General features: G+C 39.7%; 1 protein-coding gene across 1 annotated transcript in view; it reads left to right on the top strand.

Moving 5' to 3' along the window:
- The window catches only part of PKHD1 (PKHD1 ciliary IPT domain containing fibrocystin/polyductin), a 453,232-nt gene that overhangs the window by 325,543 nt on the left and 104,658 nt on the right, over positions 1-23,031 (top strand). Inside the window, exons 56-59 of the mRNA XM_064597023.1 lie at positions 825-977; positions 7,093-7,971; positions 8,672-8,840; positions 10,630-10,787. Of these exons, the coding sequence (XP_064453093.1) occupies positions 825-977; positions 7,093-7,971; positions 8,672-8,840; positions 10,630-10,787 (1,359 nt within the window). The remainder of the gene's footprint in view (positions 1-824; positions 978-7,092; positions 7,972-8,671; positions 8,841-10,629; positions 10,788-23,031) is intronic.

Raw genomic sequence — 23,031 nt, 5'->3', positions numbered from 1 at the left:
CACATAAATTATAAATAGCCATGAGGTTCCAGATTCAGTCCAAGTAATATGTTTAATCCAAGAACTCTAATAAGTAATAAAACATGGAAATAGAGGGGTTAAGGAATATCTTTTTGTCTCTGATATGGGAGAGGAACATACATGTATTCAGCAGGATTATGTCTAAAGCTATTTCTAAATCATAGTTCCAAGGATGATTTCTTTTTTAAAAAGTGGAGAAATCTCCAGCAGTCCTTGCTAGTAGGATGCAAAGTGCAGTGTAAATGGAGCTCAGTGGAACAGACCAGCAGGGCACTCCGTTCCTGTCCCTGAGGGGGCTCCTTCAGGCAATTCTGAGCTTAAGACCCATCATGAGAGGACACTGCCACTGCTCTTTGTCCCTTTACTCCTATACATTGCTGCTTTAGCTCAGTTACTGCCTCAGTCTGGGATTCTTCACTCTCTTTGAAGAGGTCCACGGACGATGTACAACCAAACACTCAAGTCTCACGCCTATGAATGAATTTAAGGAAGGAGGTTGGGGACCCCACTAATTGGACAGGTGTGCCCTGACTTCCTTGTCCCAGTACCCACAGTTATTAAGGAGAAATGAATTCTTGCTCGAACACTCTCACTCTGATCCCAAAGAGAGATATGTGAACGAGCTTTTCATTTCTCAGCTGACATTTGTGGAGAATGCCTGAGGAAAAGCAACCTTAATGTTGGTAGGACTTCCGAGGGGAAAGGAGTGTTTTCATTTGTCAGGTTCTCTGGGTCCCCAGCTGGCAATTTCTGAAATAGGTTTTTAAAGTTTTTTTTTTCTTGCCCAATTCCTATTGCCCCAGGAAGCGTCCATGTCATGGAGGATGGCCGATACATTCGTCTGGCTGCAGAGGTTGGACTTTTGACCCGAAATATACAAATCCAGCCTGATATATCATGCAGGGCGAGACTACTTGTGGGGCCCTTCAGAATATCCAGCAGTGAGGAATTTTCAGGTAAATGGAATTTTAAGTTACTAAGCATTACCGATTGGAGCCTATTCATCTGGGACTTTCAGAAATTCCAACTGTGAGAATTTTCATTTATAAAACAAAACATTCAAATTAGATGGCTCCTTTGTGCTCTGAGAAGCTATGAATTTTCAGTTCTAATCTGTGCTTAATTATCAGTGTGATGTTAAAATAATATACTAGCGATCGGCACATATGCACATTTTTACCTCAAAGAAAACATCTTCAGCAGATGTGAAATTTCCTCTGCTTTGAAATTATAGATGATTTAATGACCACTTGAGTTTTATCTTTCCTGAATTTCTATTACTCTTTCCCAGTAGCATGCTATATCTGATGGCAGGGCTCAGCTCATGCTATAAATTAATAGCATAAATTTAAATAAAAATGATTTCCATATTCTAGACTACTTTAAGGATCAGTTCAATCTTTCTCATTTCTTTCAAGCTTTAACTCTTTTGGAATGCTGCAACATGATTTGATTAGGACCTTGTTCTTAAACTTGTATCCCTTAAATATTATTCTAGAATTGTTTCCTGGTCAAATAAATTCGGGAAAGGATATCACTGTAGCTCCATCTTAGAAGGTCACTGAGTACCTGAATATAATAAAGGCTCTGAGAAGGCCTGGAATAAAGGATCTAACTACTTCCCAAATATATTGAGCATGAAACACTTTTTTGTTGGCACATCTGTTCTATCAGTATGGTAAACGGCAGTATACGTACCGAACTTAAATCAAAAGTTCAGGATTTCTGGCCCATGGAACAAGCTCTCTTTCCATAGGCTCTGTGTCCAAGAGTCCTCAACAGAAGTGACTTTGCTCCTCCCCTCCCCCCAAAAGACATTTGACAGTATCTGGAGACATTTTGCTTGTCACAGCTTGGGGGAGCTTCTTGGCATCTAGTAGGTAGATGCTAAAGAGCCTACAGTGTATCCTGCAATCCTACAAAGCAAGGACAGCCTCCCACAGGAAAGGATTCTCTGGTCTGAAATGTCAATAGTGTTGAGATTGAGAAACCATGCTTTAGAAGACTGAGACACAGGCTGAGTCCTGGTCTTCTGGAAATGAGACAGGGTCCCTTTTAACTGAAACTGCAGGCCATGTGAACATGATCACAGAATAGAAGGCCAATTCTGACAGGTTAGCACCAGGCCAGAACTGAATGAGCAGCAAGACTGACATGGTCTTGAATTTCCGGCATTGCTGATCTAGGGTTTCTTAAATCATCCCGGGGGGGAAGGGATGTTATAGACTGGGATTAATGCTGATTTTCATGCCTATTTTATCTCATGCAATCCTAATATCTTTGTGAGAGAGACATTTTTATAGATGAGGAAACTGTAATAAAATTGCCTGCTTATGTGTGAAACTCACTTAAGAGCTTGTGAACAACTTGAGGGTACGGTTGCATCTTTCATCACCATTTTTCTAGTAAAGGAACTGCTATGTATTGAGTGCTCCATAAATGGGAATAAAGAAAGTAAGTGAAGAGTAAGAAAAGTCATCCAGCTAGAAAGTGGCAGAGGTAACATTCAAATTCAAGTCTGATTCTGAAGCCCTTATTAAATAAATTTTTAATTTTGGATCATTTTAGACTTTGAGAAGAGTGGCAAACATAGTATGGAGAGTTCCTGTGTACCTTTTGCCCAGTCTTCCCTATTATTAATATCTGACATATCTGCTACATTTGTCAAAACCAAAAAGTTAACATGGGTGCCTTACTCTTAACTAAATTCAAGATATTATTCAGATTCTACCTGTTTTTCCACTAATGTCCCTTTCTGTTCTAGAATCTAATCCGGTTTCCCACACTAAATTAAGAAGCCTTGCATTTTTCTGTAAATATACTCCAGAGCCTGGATGAAGTGGAATCGGCAGGTGTAGGTCAAGGATGCCAGCTATGGGTGTTGAACAATTATAGGATAGAAAATCGGGCCAGGACTTACAATTCCTACTTTTAAATTGGAGGCCCCTGTCATTCTTTTTCTGACCAATAACATCCAGCCATTTATACTTAGAATTGTGATTTTTAAAAGGAAAAATAGGATAGTAGTTGTGAACATAATCTTTGTTTAATTCTTCACTTAAATGCTCAAGACATTTTAAGTACTTACTATTTTTTTTTAATTTTTTAAATTTTATTATGTTATGTTAGTCACCATACAGTACATCATTAGTTTTTGATGTGGTGATCCACGATTCATTGTTTTCGTATAACACCCAGTGCTCCATGCAGTACGTGCCCTCCTTAATACCCATCACCGGGCTAACCAATCCCCCCTCCCCCCTCCCCTCTAAAACCCTGTTTGTTTCTCAGACTCCATAGTCTCTCATGGTTCATCTCTCCCTCCAATCCCCCCCCGCTCTTCATTTTTCCCTTCCTTCTCCTAATGTCCTCCATGCTATTCCTTATGTTCCACAAATAAGTGAAACCATATGATAATTGACTTTCTCTGCTTGACTTATTTCACTTAGCATTATCTCCTCCAATCCCATCCATGTTGATGTAAAAGTTGGGTATTCATCCTTTCTGATGGCTGAGTAATATTCCATTGTATTTATGGACCACATCTTCTTTATCCATTCATCTGTGGAAGGGCATCTTGGGTCTTTCCACAGTTTGGCTATTGCAGACATTGCTGCTATGAACATTGGGTTGCATATGGCCCTTCTTTTCACTACATGTGTGTCTTTGGGGTAAATACCCAGTAGTGCAGTTGCTGGGTCATAGGGTAGCTCTATTTTTAATTTTTTTAGGAACCTCCACACTGTTTTCCAAAGTGGCTGTACCAACTTGCATTCCCACCAACAGTGTAAGAGGGTTCCCCTTTCTCCACGACCTCTCCAACATTTGTTATTTCTTTTCCTGTCCATTTTTGCCATTCTAACCGGTGTAAGGTGGTATCTCAATGTGTTTTTTTTTTTTGTTTTTTTTTTTAAAGATTTTATTTATTTATTTGACAGAGAGAGACACAGCGAGAGAGGGAACACAAGCAGGGGGAGTGGAGGAGGGAGAAGCAGGCTTCCCACTGAGCAGGGAGCCCGATGCGGGGCTCGATCCCAGGACCCTGGGATCATGACCTGAGCCGAAGGCAGACGCTTAACGACTGAGCCACCCAGGCGCCCCTCTCAATGTGGTTTTGATTTGAATTTCCCTGATGGCTAATGATGATGAACATTTTTTCATGTGTCTATTACCCATTTGTATGTCTTCTTCAGAGAAGTGTCTTTTCATATCTTCTGCCCATTTTTTGACTTGATTATTTGTTTTTTGGGTGTTGAGTTTGAGAAGTTCTTTATAGATCTTGGATACCAGCCCTTTATCTGTAGTGTCATTTGCAAATATCTTCTCCCATTCTGTGGGTTGCCTCTTTGTTTTGTTGATTGTTTCCTTTGCTGTGCAGAAGCTTTTTATCTTGATGAAGTTCCAAAAATTCATTTTTGCTTTTGTTTCACTAGCTTTTGGAGATGTATCTTGAAAGAAGTTGCTGTGGCTGATATCAAAGAGGTTACTGCTTATGTTCTCCTCTAGGATTTTGATGGATTCCTGTCTCACATTGAGGTCTTTCATCCATTAGCTTTCAGCCACTGGTTAATATGCACACGAGTAAAAAGATATTGTATGGTTTAAAACTATGAATTATAACCATGTAAGTATAAGACATAAAAAACCCACAAATTAAAATAATACTGATATATTGCCTTGCCTGAGATTCTAGAACCACTTTCTATTCTATAAAATAAGCTATTTGTGTGCGGAATCTAGCATTTGGTGTCCTTTGGGCCACTGTCTTATGGAGACAGGTTCAACAGCCCTTTCAGCTGTGTGCTATTGGTGAGGGAACTGTCAAAAATGTTACCACCAGAGAAATAGTTTTTGGATGTTTTATCATTCAGTGAATATTTCTATACCATCTACCAGTGCCTCCTTAATCAGTGTCATTTGATAAATTTAGATATATTGGAATCCTATCACCTGGTTACAAAGAAAGACATACATGGTCTTTTTTTTTTAAAGATTTATTTACTTTAGAGAGAGAGAGAAAACATGAGTGGGGGAGGGGCAGAAGGAGAGGATCAGGGAGAGACTCTCAAGCAGACTCCCCACTGGGCACAGAGCCCCACGTGGGGCTCGAACCCAGGACCCTAGACCATGACCTCAGCCAAAGTCAACAGTTGGCCACCTAACCAACTGAGCCACCCAGGAACCCCAGAAAGACATACATCATCTTTCTTTTTTTTTTTTTTTTAAGGTTTTATTTATTTATTTGTCAGAGAGAGAGAGAGAGCACAAGCAAGGGGAGGGGTAGAGGGAGAAGCAGGCTCCTCACTCAGCAAGGAGCCCTAGGTGAGACTTAACCCTAGGACCCTGAGATCATGACCCGTGCTGAAGGCAGACGCTCCACTGACTAAGCCACCCAGGCATTCCACATACATCATCTTTCACTTCATCTGTCCTCCAGACCATGCTTTGGTCCTCCATGGCAGCCGGATGTTAGTTTCTCCTCTGTGAAAAGGGAGTGGGGAAGGTGGAGGGTTTAGGCTGAACTACTTTTGAACTTTAAATACTATTACTGAAACACTATAGCTCCCTCCAATTTTATTGAGAAAAATAACTTTATAGTTCACCTTTGGCAGTACCTTTAGAAAAAGAAAGAAAAAAGGGGCGCCTGGGTGGCTTAGTCAGTTAAGCATCCAACTCTTGGTTTTGGCTCAGGTCGTGATCTCAAGGTCCTGGGATCAAGCCCCACATCAGGCTTCACACTCAGCAAGGAGCCTGCTTGGGATTCTCTCTCCCTCTGCCCCTCCTGCTCATGCTCTTTCTCTCTCTCTCTCTCAAGTAAATAAATAAATCTTAAAAAAAGGAAAAAGGAAAAAGAAGAAAGAAGTAACGTGAGGGATAAAGTTGTGACCTACGCAGCTAAGGGCACATGACTAATTCTGGGCACGCTAGCTGTAGTGCAGTCACCTGAACCCCAATGCAAGGCTGCTCCTTTTATTCCACCATGTCTCCCACTCCCCACAGTGTGCCTCCGTGGGGGTTAATAGTACATCCTCTATACATTTGCCTACGTCCCAAGTGTAGTGTGTTACTTAAACCTTCTCTACCTCAGTTTCCTTATCTGTAAAATGGGGATGATAATTGTACCCACCTTGTAGAATTTTTGTGAAGTTAGGAGTTTAAATATATACACACACACACACACATACACACACACACACACATATATACAAAAACACCCATGCATTATTGAGATATGACTTAGAACAGTGCCTGGTACCTAATGAGCGCTATATGAGAGGTAGGTGCAAAAGTTATTAATTCACCTCATTTTTTTCTATAATCGTGTTTTCATCTATTTTACTGAGAGTATATATATTGACATATTAGTGCTCATTATATTTTTAAATCAATCTAGTGGCTGTAGTTCATACTGTATTTTTGAAGTATCTACTTAATACCAAAAAATTCCTCGGTAAGACTAAATAATTCACTATCCTCTCCTGATGTAGAAGATGTAGAGAATCTTTTTATTGTGAAAATGAGACAGGGACCACAGTGTGGCTGGGATAAAAATACAGAAAAGACTTTATGAGGTCTTTAAAATGATTTAAAAATATGTTTTATATAATTGACCATTATATTCCTTCTTGTAATATCTTTGTGAGGATGGCAATAGACCTTTCACATGGGGTCGCTGAGAGGAGACACAGCATTGAGGTGAGTGGCCAGGAACCCGTACTTCCTTCATTCTCTTCCAGGTCCTTGACCAGCTCAGCAGAAAAATACATGGAATCTGCCAGCTAACGTGCTCATCTCCAAAGCCTATCTCTCTTCCCTATCTGTCTTTCCTCTCCCCCATCCTATTGCCAGACTCTTCAGACTGCACATGAAACCTTGGCAAGCATTCATGTGATATTTCGGGTGATGCATATGTTGTTAGTGAGACTCATTGTGTGAAATACAGTGCTGGTATTGAGAATAAACTATTACATTAAAAAAATTTTCTTCATCTCCTGATGCCCATAAATGGGCCATCCTTCTACCTTTTGTAGGGCAGGAGAAAGTACCTGATGATCTGCATTTTGTTTGCAGGTGTCCTTCAATTTTCAAATGTGGAAATTCAGAACTTTGGGTCACCATTGTATTCAGCCATTGAACTCACTAATGTGTCGGCAGGATCCTGGATAATATCGTCCACTCTGCACCAGAGCTGCAGTGGGGGCATTCGTGTGGCTGCCAGCCACGGGATCATTTTAAAGGACAATCTAGTGTTTGGCACAGTTGGCCATGGCATCGACTTGGAGGGTCAGAACTTTTCAGTCTCTAATAACCTTGTGGTTCTGATGACACAGTCAGCATGGTCCACCGTGTGGGTGGCAGGAATCAAAGTGAACCAGGCAAGGGACATCAGCCTCTATGGCAATGTTGTGGCAGGATCAGAGCGACTTGGCTTTCACATCCGAGGCCACAGGTGTTCCTTTCCTGAAGCTCGCTGGTCTGACAATGTGGCCCACTCAAGCCTTCATGGCCTTCATCTCTACAAGGAAAATGGGCTTGACAACTGTACTGGTATCTCTGGCTTCTTGGCTTTCAAGAACTTTGACTATGGCGCCATGCTGCATGCGGAGAACAGTGTGGAGCTAGAGGACATCACTCTGGTGGATAATACTATTGGTCTCTTGGCAGTGGTGTATGTGTCTTCTGCTCCACAGGGTCACATTGAAAATGTACAGGTTGTACTTAGGAATTCAGTCATTGTGGCCACGAGCTCCTCTTTTGACTGCATTCAGGACAGGGTTAAGCCTCGCTCTGCCAACGTGACATCAAGAGATCGTGCTCCTTCCAATCCAAGAGGGGGCCGAGTTGGTATTTTGTGGCCTGTATTCACCTCAGAACCAAATCGGTGGCCTCAGGAGCCATGGCACAGAGTGAGGAATGGCCATTTAATTTCAGGAATGATGAAACTTCAAGGTAGGAGGTTTTAGCTTCCAAGCAGTGTAGTGCTTAGGATCTTCATACATCTGTGCGTAGGATCTTCAATAGCGTTCAGAAATTATATCAGCAAGAGGGTACAATGTAGTCCAGTGGTTACTGTCCACTTGATAACCTGCTGGCTATTGATGAGCACAGTGGTGGTTTATAATGACAGTGAGTGGCTCCTTAAAAAGTCATTGCTTTATTTATGTTGAAGACCTTTCCCAGTGATTATTTAATTTGATTATATGACAATTCTCTAGGTAGGTGTTCTTTTTCCTATTATAAAAAGGAGAAAACAGATGCAGAAATTGTGCTTCCCCCAAGTTGGTTAGTAGGTGATGGCTAACCTGGATTAGAACCAGTTATACCATAACCTATGATGTTAATCTTCCATCAGATCTCTTTGGTACTATTGTACTCACTCCCACGGGATCGTGATCAAAACTTTGATGAAAAGTATTGCTTTTAAGACTTTAATGTGTTGGAATACTCTTCTCTTTTGCATACAATGTCCATGTCTGGAAGAACTACTGATAGTTTAAATTGGGATTTATGTTAACTCCTGGAACTGCCATGGATGGCTTAAATTTACTCCTAGATATGCATTGGTATAAGAATATTTAGTTCTGTATTCTGTATTTGTGGTTGGTAGGTTCTATGATCCAATGTTACGATATCTTAAATTTTTTTTCAGATGTCACCTTTTCTAGTTTTGTGAAGAGTTGCTATAGTGATGACCTAGATGTCTGCATCCTGCCAAATGTGGAGAGCACTGGGATCATGCATCCAATAACAGCAGAGAGGACCAGGATGCTAAAGATCAAAGATAAAAACAAGTTCTATTTTCCTCCTTTACAAGCTAGGTACCAGTTTTAGTATTTATAATAAGCCATGTTTATGAAGTATTTGGCAATTCCTCAAATCCTTAAGCATGTTTAAAAGAAAAGAATAAGATCATCAATGTAAATAGAAATAAGTTTTCTGGAAAGATATGGTAGATTGATTGAATGGCTCGGGTTCTTTACCCTATGTTCATGCCCTTTGATACAAGATTTTTGCAATCTCTCCTATAGCAGAGGCAGAGACTCTATTTCCCTCTTGAATTTGGGCTCAGCCATGTGACTTTTTCTGGCTAAAAAAGAGAGCAAAAGTGATAGAATGCTAATTTTACTATTGTTGTTTCATTGTTTTATCTTTATTAGAGATACTTCTTTGGGGTGTTTTCAAAATCACTGGAAAAAAATTTACCCTAATTCTTGAATCTTGCGTGGAGTATGGTGTCACTGGTTTTCAGAAGCAGGCTCAGGAACCCTTGTGCAGGGACTAGGAGGTCAAAGGATTTCTGTTGTCAGAAATCCCTGCACTGAGTGAAGTGGCTTAGATACTGGCACTCAGACCCTGTGTAACTACTGTTCTTGAACATACGATCTGGGACTTTTAGACAGGGATATGAAAACTAGATGAGGAATTCTTTTTGTCATAAAAGGGAGTGGGGAGGTTAGGAGCAGGGATAATGGGTTACTTTCTTTTCCCCACACATTGGGGAAAACTCCTTTAGCTGAAAGAAAAGAATCAGGAAAACTTGCCCTAATTAGAAAGTTAATATGTTTGGCCCAACACCAATCTCTTTTTAATGCCCATCCCTGAGCCATTTTTTTTTTTTTTTTGGTACCTAAACATTATGAGCTTTGCAATTTGTTTTATTCTGTCATTTTTTCTCCTGCCCAATTTTCCTTAGGTTCATGTCTTACTTATGGGATGAAATAGTTATAAAGCTAAATGATATTAGCATCTGATTCTTTGTATTATTAATACCTGACACATAGTTGGCATACAATAAATATTTAATATTATTACCAGTGGTACCTAAAATTATTAGACCAGGGGAAATCAAATAAATGCTCTATAATTCAATGCTATAATTGTTTATAACTTGTTTATATAACCCACCTGACTCTCAATTCTGAAAGTATAGGAACCGTGTCTGTCTTTATCACCACTGTATTCCCCAACATATAAATGTAGGCTTTCAATAAATATTTGTTGAATGAAAATATCTATTTTTACTTTGTATATAGCACAAATAGAATTGACATTTATAATAATAATTTTAAAGTCCTGCAAGGCCCCAAAGTTTCATAAAGAAATGATTACATTATGTTCAGTAGATATTAGAGGAAGGAGCATTTTATTTTATCTTGCTTCTTACAAAATTAGCAATTGAAGCAAAGATTATATATTCAGGTATCTAGAATATTTGGTTATAAGAATGTCTTTCTTTTTGCCCATATAATGGGGAAATAACATTTTCTATAGAGTTTTATTTTGTATTTGTGTAGCACATTGTTAGTAATAAAATCCTGTTGAATTTCTTTTTCTCTTTTTTCTAAGATTTTATTTATTTGTTTATTTGGGGGGGAGGGGTAGGGGGAGAGGGACAAGCAGACTCCACCCTGAGTGTGGAGCATGACGTGAGGCTCGATGTCAAGACCCTGAGATCATGAGCTTGAGTCAAAACCAAGACTCAGACACTTAACCGACTGAGCCACCAAAGCATCCCGAATTTCTTTTTCATGTCAGCTCTACCAATATCTGTTTTCTTTGTGTTGCTTATCATGGAATGAGAGGGTTGCTTTCTGTCTGTCTTCACAGGAAAGGTTTAGGAATGCTGGTCTGCCCTGAATCAGATTGCGAAGATCCAAGAAAATACCTCTTTAAGGATCTGGATGGGAGAGCCCTGGGTCTGCCTCCACCAGTGTCTGTATTTCCTAAAACGGAGGCAGAGTGGACTGGATCCTTCTTCAACACAGGTTGGTTATATCTGAACTTGATGCCTCCAGCAGAGGGAGGATGCATGTGAAGGAGCTGGTTTGGCTGGGTCATCTAGTGGGAACAAAAGAGCCAGGAGAGGAATTGAGTTCCAGTTGGAGTCTGTGCTATCACAGGAACGCTGAGGGATTAAACAATGCCATGACAGCATGGTGATTCGCTCCATGAGATCGCTTATGTCTCTGTATAATGCGCAGATCCCAACACGCAGCTCTGTGCCCAAGTGCAAACATCCTCTCACTAGCGTGCTCACCTGCACCTGGAGCAGCACTCCAGTCAGCCAGGGAACCTGCTCCTCTGCCATCCGAGTCAACATCTCTCTTCCCTCTGGACAGACAGAAAGGCTCTCACTCTGGGGAGGGTGGTGGAGTAGATGTCCTGTAGCTTCCTTCCTTTCCTCTATCTGTTCATTGTCCCCCGAGGGCTGTACTCAAAATTCCTTCTTCTTGCTTATACAACCAGACCCCATTTAGGGATCAGTTTTAATAGCTGGAACCCCAGAGAGATCATCATCTTTCTATGTCCACAAACAATGGGATTCTGAGTTTCTGTTTGAGTTCAGGTGGAAACTGTTGCTCATAAATCTAAAGAATTTCCCCAGCTTTCTTTCTGTTTCAGTGGTTGATTCTTTCCATACTTCTCTTCTAGTCTCCTTTTCCCTTTTTAAGTTCTAAGTGAATGAATGTTCCAGGTCTATGTTCTCAGATCTCTTTGGTTCTCTCCCTAATCTTGCTAAGTCCAAGGTTGAAATATCTTCTACTGCTGATGACTTCTAGTTTATATCCCCAGCCCTGAACTTTGGTCTGGTATATCCAACTGACTCCATTGGGAAGTACAATCGGCATTTCAGACTCAACATACCCCAGATGGATTCTTGAGCTCTGCCTGCATCCCAAGCCTGCTTCTTGCCTAGTTGACCCTACCTCCATAATTGGTATCATCATTCAAAATCTAGGAGCGAAACTTTATTCCTTTTTCTGATATAAATGCTCTCGCTTGTAAACTATCATCATCTCTCACCCAACAAGGGAATGGAATAGCCTCCTAATTTGATCTTCTTTCTTCTGTTCTTATATCCCACAATCTGTTTTTCACATGGCAGCCATAGTGATCTTTTCAACTTTCCAATTGTTTTCCATTCCCCTGGAATGAAATCCAAACTACAAGGCTATAAGTCTTGTAGTACCTGGTCCCTGACTACCTGTGACACCCTTTTTACTTATTCATCATGGTCATATGTTTTCTTTAACATGCTAAGCTTATTCCTACCCCAGGGCTTACCTTTGCATTGGCTGTTTCCTTTGCCTGAAATCTCCTGTTCTCATTTCTTTGCAGACCTAGCTCCTTCTGTTCAAATGATAGCTTCTCAGAGAAGCCATCCCTGGTCACTGGGTCCAAAAGAATTATGCCCCCATTCTTTTCTAGCTCTACTATGCCTGCTTTATTTTTTGTCAGAGTTCCACTATTTAAAATTATGTTGTAAAGACCCTTGTTTACTGATTGATTTATTGTTTGCTTTTTAAAGTGCAAACTTAGTGAGGGCAAGAGTTTTGTCCTGTTCGTTGTTATATATTTGGGGAATGCTCAACAAAGAGTAGTTGATGGGTTGATCAAGTGAATGAATTGTTGATAGCCAAGGAGAGTATTAATGCTGCTTGCCCCAAACCATTCGAGAACGTACAGAAGAAACTGAGGCTTCAATTTAGGTCACGGGTTTAAGGATTTACCCATAATAGGAAATTTGGAACAAAGACTTTCCTAGGTCTCTTCTTCCTTGTTGCCACCTTACTTCCATTTGAACCACTGCTATTTTAACGTTTGGCATTTACAGAAGTTTCTACGTAAGTCTTTTAATTACCATACGATTTCATGCTTCACTACTTTTTCACATTTCTCTTAAATATTTTCATAGGTTGAAGGCTTATCTTTGCAACAGGATGACATGCTGTGGGGACTACAATATAGGTTTTAAAAAGTCAGTGCTGAGTGCGTGGAACATGCTAAGTAAATATTCATTTTGATATGTTGGTCATATCTGTTGAATATAACAACAAATACATTTTGCACAGAGGAATAAAATGCAGGGAAAGTATATATTGAGGAAAATACGTGCAGAATAGTAAAAGAAAAAAAGATAGGCAGCTACTCTCTTATTTGCCCCTATATCTATTCAGATAGCTTTCTATAGTAAGTTACCCTGCTGGTGTTAAGAGTCATCCCACTGTTATAGGTGTTTATGCCATGGAGAAAAGATCCTACTTTCAAACAAAGTACAGGCATAATTGTGAGGGTTTTCTACACTTGTGGTTTTTGGTGAGGACCTCACTGCTGTAGAATCAGTACCAAGGGACGTGTGTTCCAGAGTATTTAATGGAAATTACATTTCAGAAAATAGTAAGGACTGAAGAGTGTCTTAGTTTGGGTTGCTCCAGAGACAGACATTGATATAAGGCTTAGACTCTAGTAGTTTATGGGAGGGGGTGAGCATGGAAAGTAGAGAGAAGTGGGGAAGTAAGACAGGGAAAGAGGTGAAGCCAGGAAGGATGGACTCAAACTGGTTTCTGCTGTGGACAGCTAGAGCTCAAGTCTTGGGGGGAGCTCCAGGAGACCCTGGGCACATGACTTAAACATATCCCCGCTAAGCTATGAAGAGGCTAAGGTATTTATATTCAAATCCCTGCTTGTCATTGGCTGAAGGATGCTTCTGGACATAAGCTCTCTAGCCTCTTGGCTTTCCCTGAACAAAGGCCAACTCTGTTCTTTCCTGTGGCCAGGAACAAACCTTTCTTAGAAGGAAGTGGTAGGTTCTACCAGCAGTCTTTGGTATGTGAAGGTGAGTGCTAAAAACATATGGCTGTGGCGTTGAAAATGTCTGGTACAAACAGGAGCTCTAAAATGGTGATCAAATACTCCATGTGTAGGGGGCCTGTGTGGCTCAGACTGTTAAGCGTCTGCCTTTGGCTCAGGTCATGATCCTGGGGTCCTGGGATCAAGCCACACATTGGGTTCCCTGCTCAGCGGGGAGTCTTCTTCTCTGTCTCCCTCTGCTCCCCCCCCCACTTGTGCATGCTCTCTCTCTCTCAAATAAAATTTAAAAATCTTAAAAAAATACTCCATGTGTAAGTAATGGGGTGGTTGGATGAACTCAGATAGTTGCTTACCATGTGGTATAAATATACTGGTTAGGCATAAACATGCTCTTGCGGCTCGATGTATATTTTATTTTTCTTAACTCTCTGATGTGGTTGTGAAATCTGATTCAATGGTAAAACTCTAGCAGATATTACAGTAGAACATCCCACTTACTGTTAGTGTGTGGACAAGCATAATTGGTAGTGTGTGTTTGTGTGTGTTCCTGTGTGTGTATATGTGGTTGAATGTATATAGGAAAGAGTATATGACTGACTGCTTTCAACTCCTGATGTTTTAAAGCTTTATAAGATTTTAAATAAGGTTGCTATAGGTACCAACTACAAGGATTCCCACAGTAGAACCTGCTGTTTACTGCACTAAAAATACAACCTGTATCTTCTTGCAATGAAGGAGACAGCACAGAGTATAAATGGTGTCTTCCAGGTGCTGACAGGATTGTACGGTTTTCCTTTGACTTCCAAAATATGAATAGATCCTCCTTCCCTAATTCATGTCCCTTTTTATTTCTTATTTATTTATTTTAAAAAATTTTATTTATTTATTTGACAGAGAGAGACAGCAAGAGAGGGAACACAAACAGGGGGCGGGAAGCCGGAGAGGGAGAAGCAGGCTCCCCGCTGAGCAGGGAGCCTGGTGTGGGGCTCAATCCCAGGACCCCAGGATCATGACCTGAGCTGAAGGCAGACGTTTAACCGACTGAGCCACCCAGGCGCCCCATCCCTTTTTATTTTTTAAACCATTCTCTTGTATGCCACTTTCCAATTCCTGTACACAATCTGATAGATGAGAAAAGCACAAATTTAATCTGAAGAGAGGGAGTGTCTATTTTGTATTTTTCCCCTTCAAGACAAGAATTTATAATATTCTGTAGAACAGGAAGAGGAGTGCGGCAGAGATTAAAATGGAGACCACTGGAACCAACTCTCATATTTTTTCCAAGTGGCATTGAATGTGACACACCCTTATGTTCTGTCTCAAATCTATTAATAAACAGCTTGGAGTCCCTTGCCTTTGAGGATTATTTTTAATTTGAAAAATACAGATTGTATTTGCACATATAAATTCACAGTGGAGCTACCAACCCAGACAGATATCCACAGGTCTCGGCATATTGTCATATACTCTAGCATTAGAAGCAAAAATTATCCATGTGGATCAGCTATAAGGAATACTGTGCCAGTGGGTTTTGCTCTCTGTGTGATGCAGGGTGTGTAGCCAGGGGAAAAGTGAGCTGTTAATTTTGATTTGTACTTATCTGTAAGTTTGCGTTTGCAGCCAACTTTGAAACATGCATGGCAATAGAGTGCAAAGCAGCTAATCGCAAGCAGGAGATCCTCTGAGAACCATTTGCATTTTATTCTGGAAGGGATTTCTTTTGATTATGGAAGCAGCTGATGATCTGAAGATCCAAAATCATGGAGAAAAACCAAGTCTTGAAATGTGTATCCCATTCAGGTGGGACTAGACAGGTGCCAGAGCATCCCACTCTGGCTTCTTAGTCATTTCCAGTCTGTCCCACACTACAAATGGGTGGCTTTACCTCCCAGACCAGTTTGTACATGTGGAGTACCTGTGTGGTCGAGAGAAGACTGGAAGAAGTCAGAGCTTTACTTTCAACATCATTTTACGATTTCTGAGCCATGATGTAGAGAGTAGAAGGGGGGTGGCCTGGAGGGGGCCCTCCTTGAGCAGCTTTTGCATGCCACATGCTGAAGTTGGCATTTTCATTCATTGTGCAAATGCATTTTGGCCACCTACGGTCTACGAAGGCTTCTAAGGGTGGGAGCTCCAGTTGTGAAAAACACAATGCTCCTGCTTTCATCAGGCTTATGTTCTAGTGGAGAGAGATATATAAACAAATAAGAATATGCCAATAGTGATGGGAGGTACGAAGAAAATAGTATAGGGTTTTGGGTTAGAGTGGTAGATCGAAGGTTGTGCGTTTGTGCACGCAGGTGTAGATAAGGGAGTTGCTATTTGAAACAGAGTTACATTTCCAATGAGACCTGAATGAGGGGCAAGGGGTCACTGCTCGGAGCAGAGGGAGGAGGCTTCTAGGGACAGAGAGCAGCCAGAACAGAGGCTCTGAGACAGAGGCTTCAGCGTGTCTGAGGGTGGGTGGAAAGGTGATCAGTGCTCCCGGTGTGTAATTAATGGGAACAGGAGTAGTTGCAGGTAGCCAGGAGTCAGCTCCTTCCCAGGCCAGGACAATTTGATAAGATGATGTTGGAGGATGCATGTTGGAGGATGATGTTCACTCTCTGAAAAGATGGTACATGCAGCCGTGGAATGAATGGATAGGGAGTGGGAGTCAGACTGGGAGCAGGCAGTGCAGTTAGGAAGCTAAAGCTAAGGGGGGCTTAGGGATGCACCACCCCACAGGTGGTCTGCTGACGTGTGCTGGCCCGCAAAGTCTTGCACTCGTCTATAATGAGATAATGACATGAATCGGTCGCTTAGAAACATAGCAACTTGACAGTAATTTTATGTCTGTTGACTCTAATAAAGAACATTTGGGGCTTTTATTTTGTATGTCTAATTGGTCAGATAATTTATATTTTTAAAATTATATAAATTGGTCCTCAATGGCCTGGAAATTTTAAAACAAACAAAACAAACAAAACAAAACAAAATACCCTGTTTCTTGCCAAATATTTTTCAATTGAGGAGGTAAATTTGATGTGCTTAGGGCAGTGGCTTCTGTAGCTGACTTATCATCAGTATTATCTAGGACAGTAAACATTCATTTGCATGTTGGGGAGTATTTTGAGTGAATAGGTGTATGTGAGGCCCAGGCCTTTGTGTTTAAACACACATATACACAGATACACATTCATTCATACACACAACCTCCCCAAGTGATTCTGTTGTGTTAAGGTTTGAGAATCACTAACTATAGAGTAATATGCTTCCTTTGATGTAAACAGACAGGATGTTATGAAGACAATATTTTTAATTTAAAAAGTGAGCAGTCTCAATTTTTCATGAAAAATCCAGAATTTGCTCCCTGTGCCAAATACCATAGGCATAAATATACTTGCTTATACACACACTGGATATATTTCTGAAAAGGAATAGAACATGAACTAAAAAGATATAGGAGTCTTCACAATCTAAATTAAGTCTTCGAATAATAAGAATATATTAAACTTTTTTTAATGTATATTATTTTTGCTAGCTAAAGTGACTTGAATGACTTCAAACTGTCACTTTAATAATGAAGCATTGGATAAAAATGAGTTCAATGCTAAGTTTATTTTTTAAATTCTACATTGAATCATTATATTAAAAACCTAAACTCATGATAAGCTTTTCCCACACTTTCCTTGACGTCATTCCCAGCAAAGTACTGTGGTCTGACCAGGACTTCTGACCAAATCCATCTTCGGGGCAGGTGAGAGTTTCCCATTCTTTGCCACAAAAGGGTAAGAAACATTTTTCAAGTGGTGTTCCTTCTTGGTCACTTCTTGAGAAAGTTATAAACCATTATGGAGGCCTTAAAAGTGACTGACCTCAAATCAAAAATAAAAGATGAGGTTGATAAAAAAGAAAATAAAGCTGGCATTTTACTGTCAGCCCATGGAGTGATGAAGTGGTTTCCAACTGAATAATGGGAAAGCTCCAGCAACAGGGAGACATACGCTCAGCTGCTTGCAGACGGAGGGGCGAGCATTTTCTCAACTCTTTGTTGCTAGATCTCGAAATGTGTCTTTTCTTTAAGCTTTCTAGGCTTCTCTTTCTTCCCATTTGTCCTGGGAATGACAGCAAGATGGTATTATAAAATGGGAGAAGGGAAAGGGAGGGAGAAAATGAGGGGACAGAATGGAGAGAGGAAACGGTTTGTCTGCCAATATCTGTGCTTGCAGAGGTCTTTTTCTTCTAGCTAGAGGGGAAAATACCATTCTCTTTTCCCAAGCAATTATAGGCCCCAAAGATTGAAACTTGGTATATAGCTCTTTAATCTCAGCAGATATTTATGGTTAAACATTAGACTTTTAGGATTCCAGATGTCAGGGTATTAAAATATAAAAGCACAGTCTCAGAAAATATTAGAATCTTTGGGATGCGTGGCTGCAGGGATTTTTCTCCCAAGCAGAAGAGGGCAAAGCTTTCCATGATCCTTTGTGAGCCGAAAGAGCACCTTTCCTTCACCTGATTCTCTATCTCCCGCATGACTTGTCCCGTCTCTAGGCCATGAATGGCATAACCGTGTTGGATTGTGTTTTGAAATTGTCCAGAGTGTGAGTTGGAATGCTTTTTGTGTGTGATTTGTAAAGGATGATGTGAGAAGGCATATGAGCCATGGGAATAATTTCTGTTGCCTCTCCTCAATCTGGACACTTTATTCTTCCTGAGATTGCCTTAATCCTCAAATCTTCCGTTAACAGCTAATACTTGTGGAATATCCATCATGTTTCTGAGTTTGTGCTAAGACTTTCACATGAATTATTTCATGTAATCCCATCAACAGAATATATCCTATGAGGTAGATACTCTTATTCCCTACCTGTTATAGCTGTGGAAACTGATGTAGAGATATTAGGTAACTTGGCCAAGCCATAAACTAATTAATAGAAGATTCAGGACTGAACCCGTGTTTTTCACACTATGTGCGATGCTGTGCATGGTACCCTCTTGCTAAGGTTTTTTTCCTTTTTTCTCTACATTCTCCAGTGTTAGCTCTCTTAGATCTATCAGCCTTTCTCACACAGAGTCCTGTCTACACAGAACAAAGCAAACTGAGACTGTGCAATTATTCCAGCAATTATCCACCCCAACTAGCAATAATAATAGTTACCATTTATCTAGCATATTCCATGTGCCAGGCATTATGCTAAGTGGTTTATAAATACTCCCATTTATCCTTTCAACAACCTTAACATGTAGGGATTGTTATCCCTTTTCAGCATTCGAAGAAATAGGGGTTTAGAGAAGCTAACTAATTTTTCATGGTCCCGCAGCTAGACTGTGCAGAACCAAGATTTAAATCTATATTTGTCCGATTCCAAAATCTGGGCTTGGAACCACTTCTAGATAATTATCATCATGTGGTCTAAATCATCTGGTGGGGAGCTGCACCGAGAGATATTTCTTAAAGAATTGACATTTTTCCATCTTACATGGTAGCAAATCGATTTTTATATTTTAAAAAATAACTGTCAATTACTATAACGTTTTTGAAAGATGATGGTAATAATGACCACAAAACAGCCTCACTTACTTCCTCTTCTTCGTATGTATATAGCCATTTCCTGTGTACGAGGAAAACAGACTCTGGCATTTTGCCAGTGTTAACCCCTGGCAGTTGTGTGACAACAATAGAGCAGTATGAAGTAGAAACTTTGGTCATGAACTCAAAAATATTATGGTCGGGCACCTGGGTGGCTCAGTCAGTTAAGCGTCTGCCTTCCGCTCAGGTCGTGATCTCCCAGTTCTGGGATCGAGCCCCGCATCGGGCTCCCTGCTCAGCAAGGAATCTTCTCTCTCTCTCTCCTTCTGTCCCTCCCCACTGCTCATTCTCTTTTTTTCTCAAATAAATAAATAAAATCTTTAAAAACTTTATTATGGTAATTTTTCTGTAGCTTCCCCTTCCTCCCAATAAATTGAGGTAAGTTTTTTTTTCCCCCCCCAACTTAGATGTTTCTTGAGAGTCCAGTGAGAGCAAGGCACTCTGTACTGTTGGGGTATCCTATATAGGACACAGCGAGGTAGGTAAGAGGCCATCCTTTCCCTCGTGCGTGGATATGGGGGGCAGGGGCAGGCTACGAGATGGAGACAATGAGTTAATATAAAATTGGCACAAAATACCCTGGAGAGTCCACGTATACCTGGGGATCTAGACAAAGGCTCTAGAAAGGAAATGGAGTTTGCCATGAGCCTAGAGCATCAGGTAAAGCTTTGACAAGCATGTATGAAGGAAGCCAGGCAAAGAGGATGTTTCAAAGTGCAGACAATGCGTTGCAGTGTGCCCGCTCCCCTGTGGAATGCTCCTGGGTTTCCAGATGCACCTGGGGCTCTGGCTCTTTGTGCCCTTGCTCTGCCTATCACTGAATTCTACCATAGCACATCTGATGCTCTCCTGCCTCATCTTTCAAGCCTGTCATCTCACCAGACTGTGAATACCTTGATGACAAAGATCCTTGAATTTTTAGTATAATCCCTGGAACATAATATATGCTCAGTAAATGTTTGCTGAATGAGGGAATAAATGAGTAAATGGGTGAATGAATGAGTAAAAAAGTCAAGAATTCCAGTTTCGGTTGCCAGTCAGCTGTTCCACAAAGTAAATCTTATAGATTTACTTAACATATACTTTGTATTAGCTTTCTCAAAGAATGTTCCCTATTCACTCATCTCAGGAGATGGTGCAAAATGTGGTCCATGGCTAAATTTTGAAAACTCTGACTATTCCCATTTTGGAGATTTATCATGTACATTAAGATATTAAGGGTTCTGATAAGTTCTGCAATTAAATTTAAAAATGCTATTTAAATTTGTGTTATCCGGTATTTCTCAAACTTCTTAACTAGTGAATACTTATTCATACTACACATTAGTGTCCGTTGGAATTAGTGTACTTCAGAATGCATTTTGGGAAATACTGGCTCATATCAATTCATTAGTTTGTAGGGATACATGCCAATTGGAAAGAACTAAGATTACAGGATGTTTAGTTTGGATGGTTCCTTGAAGGTTATTATGTTCCCCTTTTCATTCAGTGCATAGATGGTCTCTACCTTTAACTTTCTCAGGAAGTGGGAATTCACTCCCTTCCAGGGCTACCTAATATATTTTGAATAATTTTAATTGTTAGGATTCTTTCCATGATTTCCATCACCCATGACCTAGTTTGCCTTTTGGTGTGAGAGTACAGGTTTAATTCTTTCCATATTACAGCCTTTTACATATCCAAACCAGTAAAACAATGATCTTATAATAACCCAGTATGCGGGCGCCTGGGTGGCTCAGTTGGTTGAGCGACTGCCTTCGGTTCAGGTCATGATCCTGAAGTCCCGGGATCGAGTCCCGCATCGGGCTCCCTGCTCGGCAGGGAGTCTGCTTCTCCCTCTGACCCTCCTCCCTCTCGTGCTCTCTGTCTCTCATTCTCTCTCTCTCAAATAAATAAATAAAATCCTTTCATATTGTGTATTTGAAATTTTGTTTGTACTTCACAGTTATAGCATATCTCAATTCAGAAACTACATTTTCATCAGAAATATTTTATGTGTATCTAGATTTGAATTGAAAAAGTAGATTCACATGTACAAGTTGTTCCAAATATACCTAAGTATTTTCCAACAATTAATCATTTATGCACTTTAAATTATAAGTAATTAAATTATATTCAACTTAAAATTGAATTCTCAGTTGCTCTAGTCATATTTTGAGGGCTAAATAACTACCTGTAGCTATGGTTACCATATGGGTATCTTTCTTCCTTAGTTCTGGAAGTTCAAAGAAAGAGAACTGATTTTTTTTTTTTTTGTAACCTGTGTAGTAGACTCTATTAATCTCTGTTAAATTTCATTTTTATAAGTCACTTTTATAGGTCGTTAGATGTAACTTAGATTTCTTTGGATTAGAAACTAAGCCCAAAATTAGAAACCATTCCACAGATCCCCTAATTGGTTCTGGGCATATAACCCAGTCAGTAAAAGAAAGAAGCTTATCGGAATTATCTGCCATTAGTAGGAGCTACTGTTCAAATAACCAGTCCTCCAATAAAGCATCAAGGTTTTCTGAGACTGGGAATTTTACTACTCAAGTTAAAGACCCTTTATTGAAAAGTCTATTCACATTTCTATGCTTTATTGTATGAGAAGATGGATAATATCAATGTTCCACAAGAGGGACTATTTTTGAATATCTGTAACTAAATGAAATTACATGACTTTTTTTCTGTGATAATATACTGGCTCTCTCTTTTTTCTTAATTTTCTTTACTTTTCTTTCTTTTTTTGCCCCTGCCCCCATCCACTACTCCATCTCCCCAGATTATTTCCAGACTTCATTGAATAGTAAACTGTGTTCCTATTCTTCAAATTTTAATAATGAAAGAATTCTGCATTGCTGTGTTCTATCTTTCGGTACAATAGCATTGAATGATTTAGAAGGCAGAAGCTCAAACGCTAGCTTATTTTACACCTAAGACAGATGGATGTTGTTTGTTTTATTTGTTTGATTGTTTTATATATTCTTATGTGTGTTTGTGTGTGCGTGCACACATGTGCATTTTAATGGAGGGAGATACTTGAACAGTCCCATCAGTAAATAAAATGCTTGTGCCTTACCAATAGGTACTCAACAAGTTCATGACTCAGACCTTCTCATTTCAATATTATGGACCTGGAAGATTCTTTGATCTGGTTCTCAGTTTTCTCTCCATATATTTGCACACTCACTAGATGTAAAAACTAATGCTATTTTGTGATGGTTTGAATGTAATTATTAAAAATATCCTGAAAATACATGTGTCGAGGGAACAAAATTTTAGAAGTCAGATATAGATCCAAATGTATTTGAGAAATTAGTTTATAAAAAAGATGACATTTTAAATCATGGGAAAATAGAAATTATTCAATTAATGTCATTGAGACATTTAAGTAGTCATTTAGGGGAAAAAATGGAGAAATTCATACTTTTCTTTTTATAAAAATAAATTCCATATGGATTAAAGAGGAAAAAATTGAATATATAGAATTACTAGAAAATGTTGGTGAGATTATACTTTTCTAGTTATGGAGATATTTCTTAGCATAAATAAAAATTCAGGAAACATTAGATAAGTATTTGATAAATTTGACTAAGAATTAAAAAGTTCTGCAAAGAATATCAAAAACTAAACTAAAAAACCTAGGAAAAATTTACAACTCATAGAGAAAAGAGCTAATTAGTTGATAATACCAAAAAATTCTTACTAATAGTTAAGAAGGAAAAGGAGCAAACCAATTTAAAAAATAGTCAAAGGATTCCAAAATGTATTTCACAGAGAAAGAAATACCAATGCCAGTAAACATACAAAAAGCTCAATGTCTCTCATAATCAAAGCACAAGTTAAGAGCTTTTACACTG

Source organism: Mirounga angustirostris, unplaced genomic scaffold (assembly GCF_029215605.1).
Source record: "Mirounga angustirostris isolate CCGP_5_RB_7025 unplaced genomic scaffold, mMirAng1.0.hap1 SCAF_8, whole genome shotgun sequence".
Classification (NCBI taxonomy): Eukaryota; Metazoa; Chordata; class Mammalia; order Carnivora; family Phocidae; genus Mirounga; species Mirounga angustirostris.
This window is presented reverse-complemented; position numbering and strand designations above follow the sequence as displayed.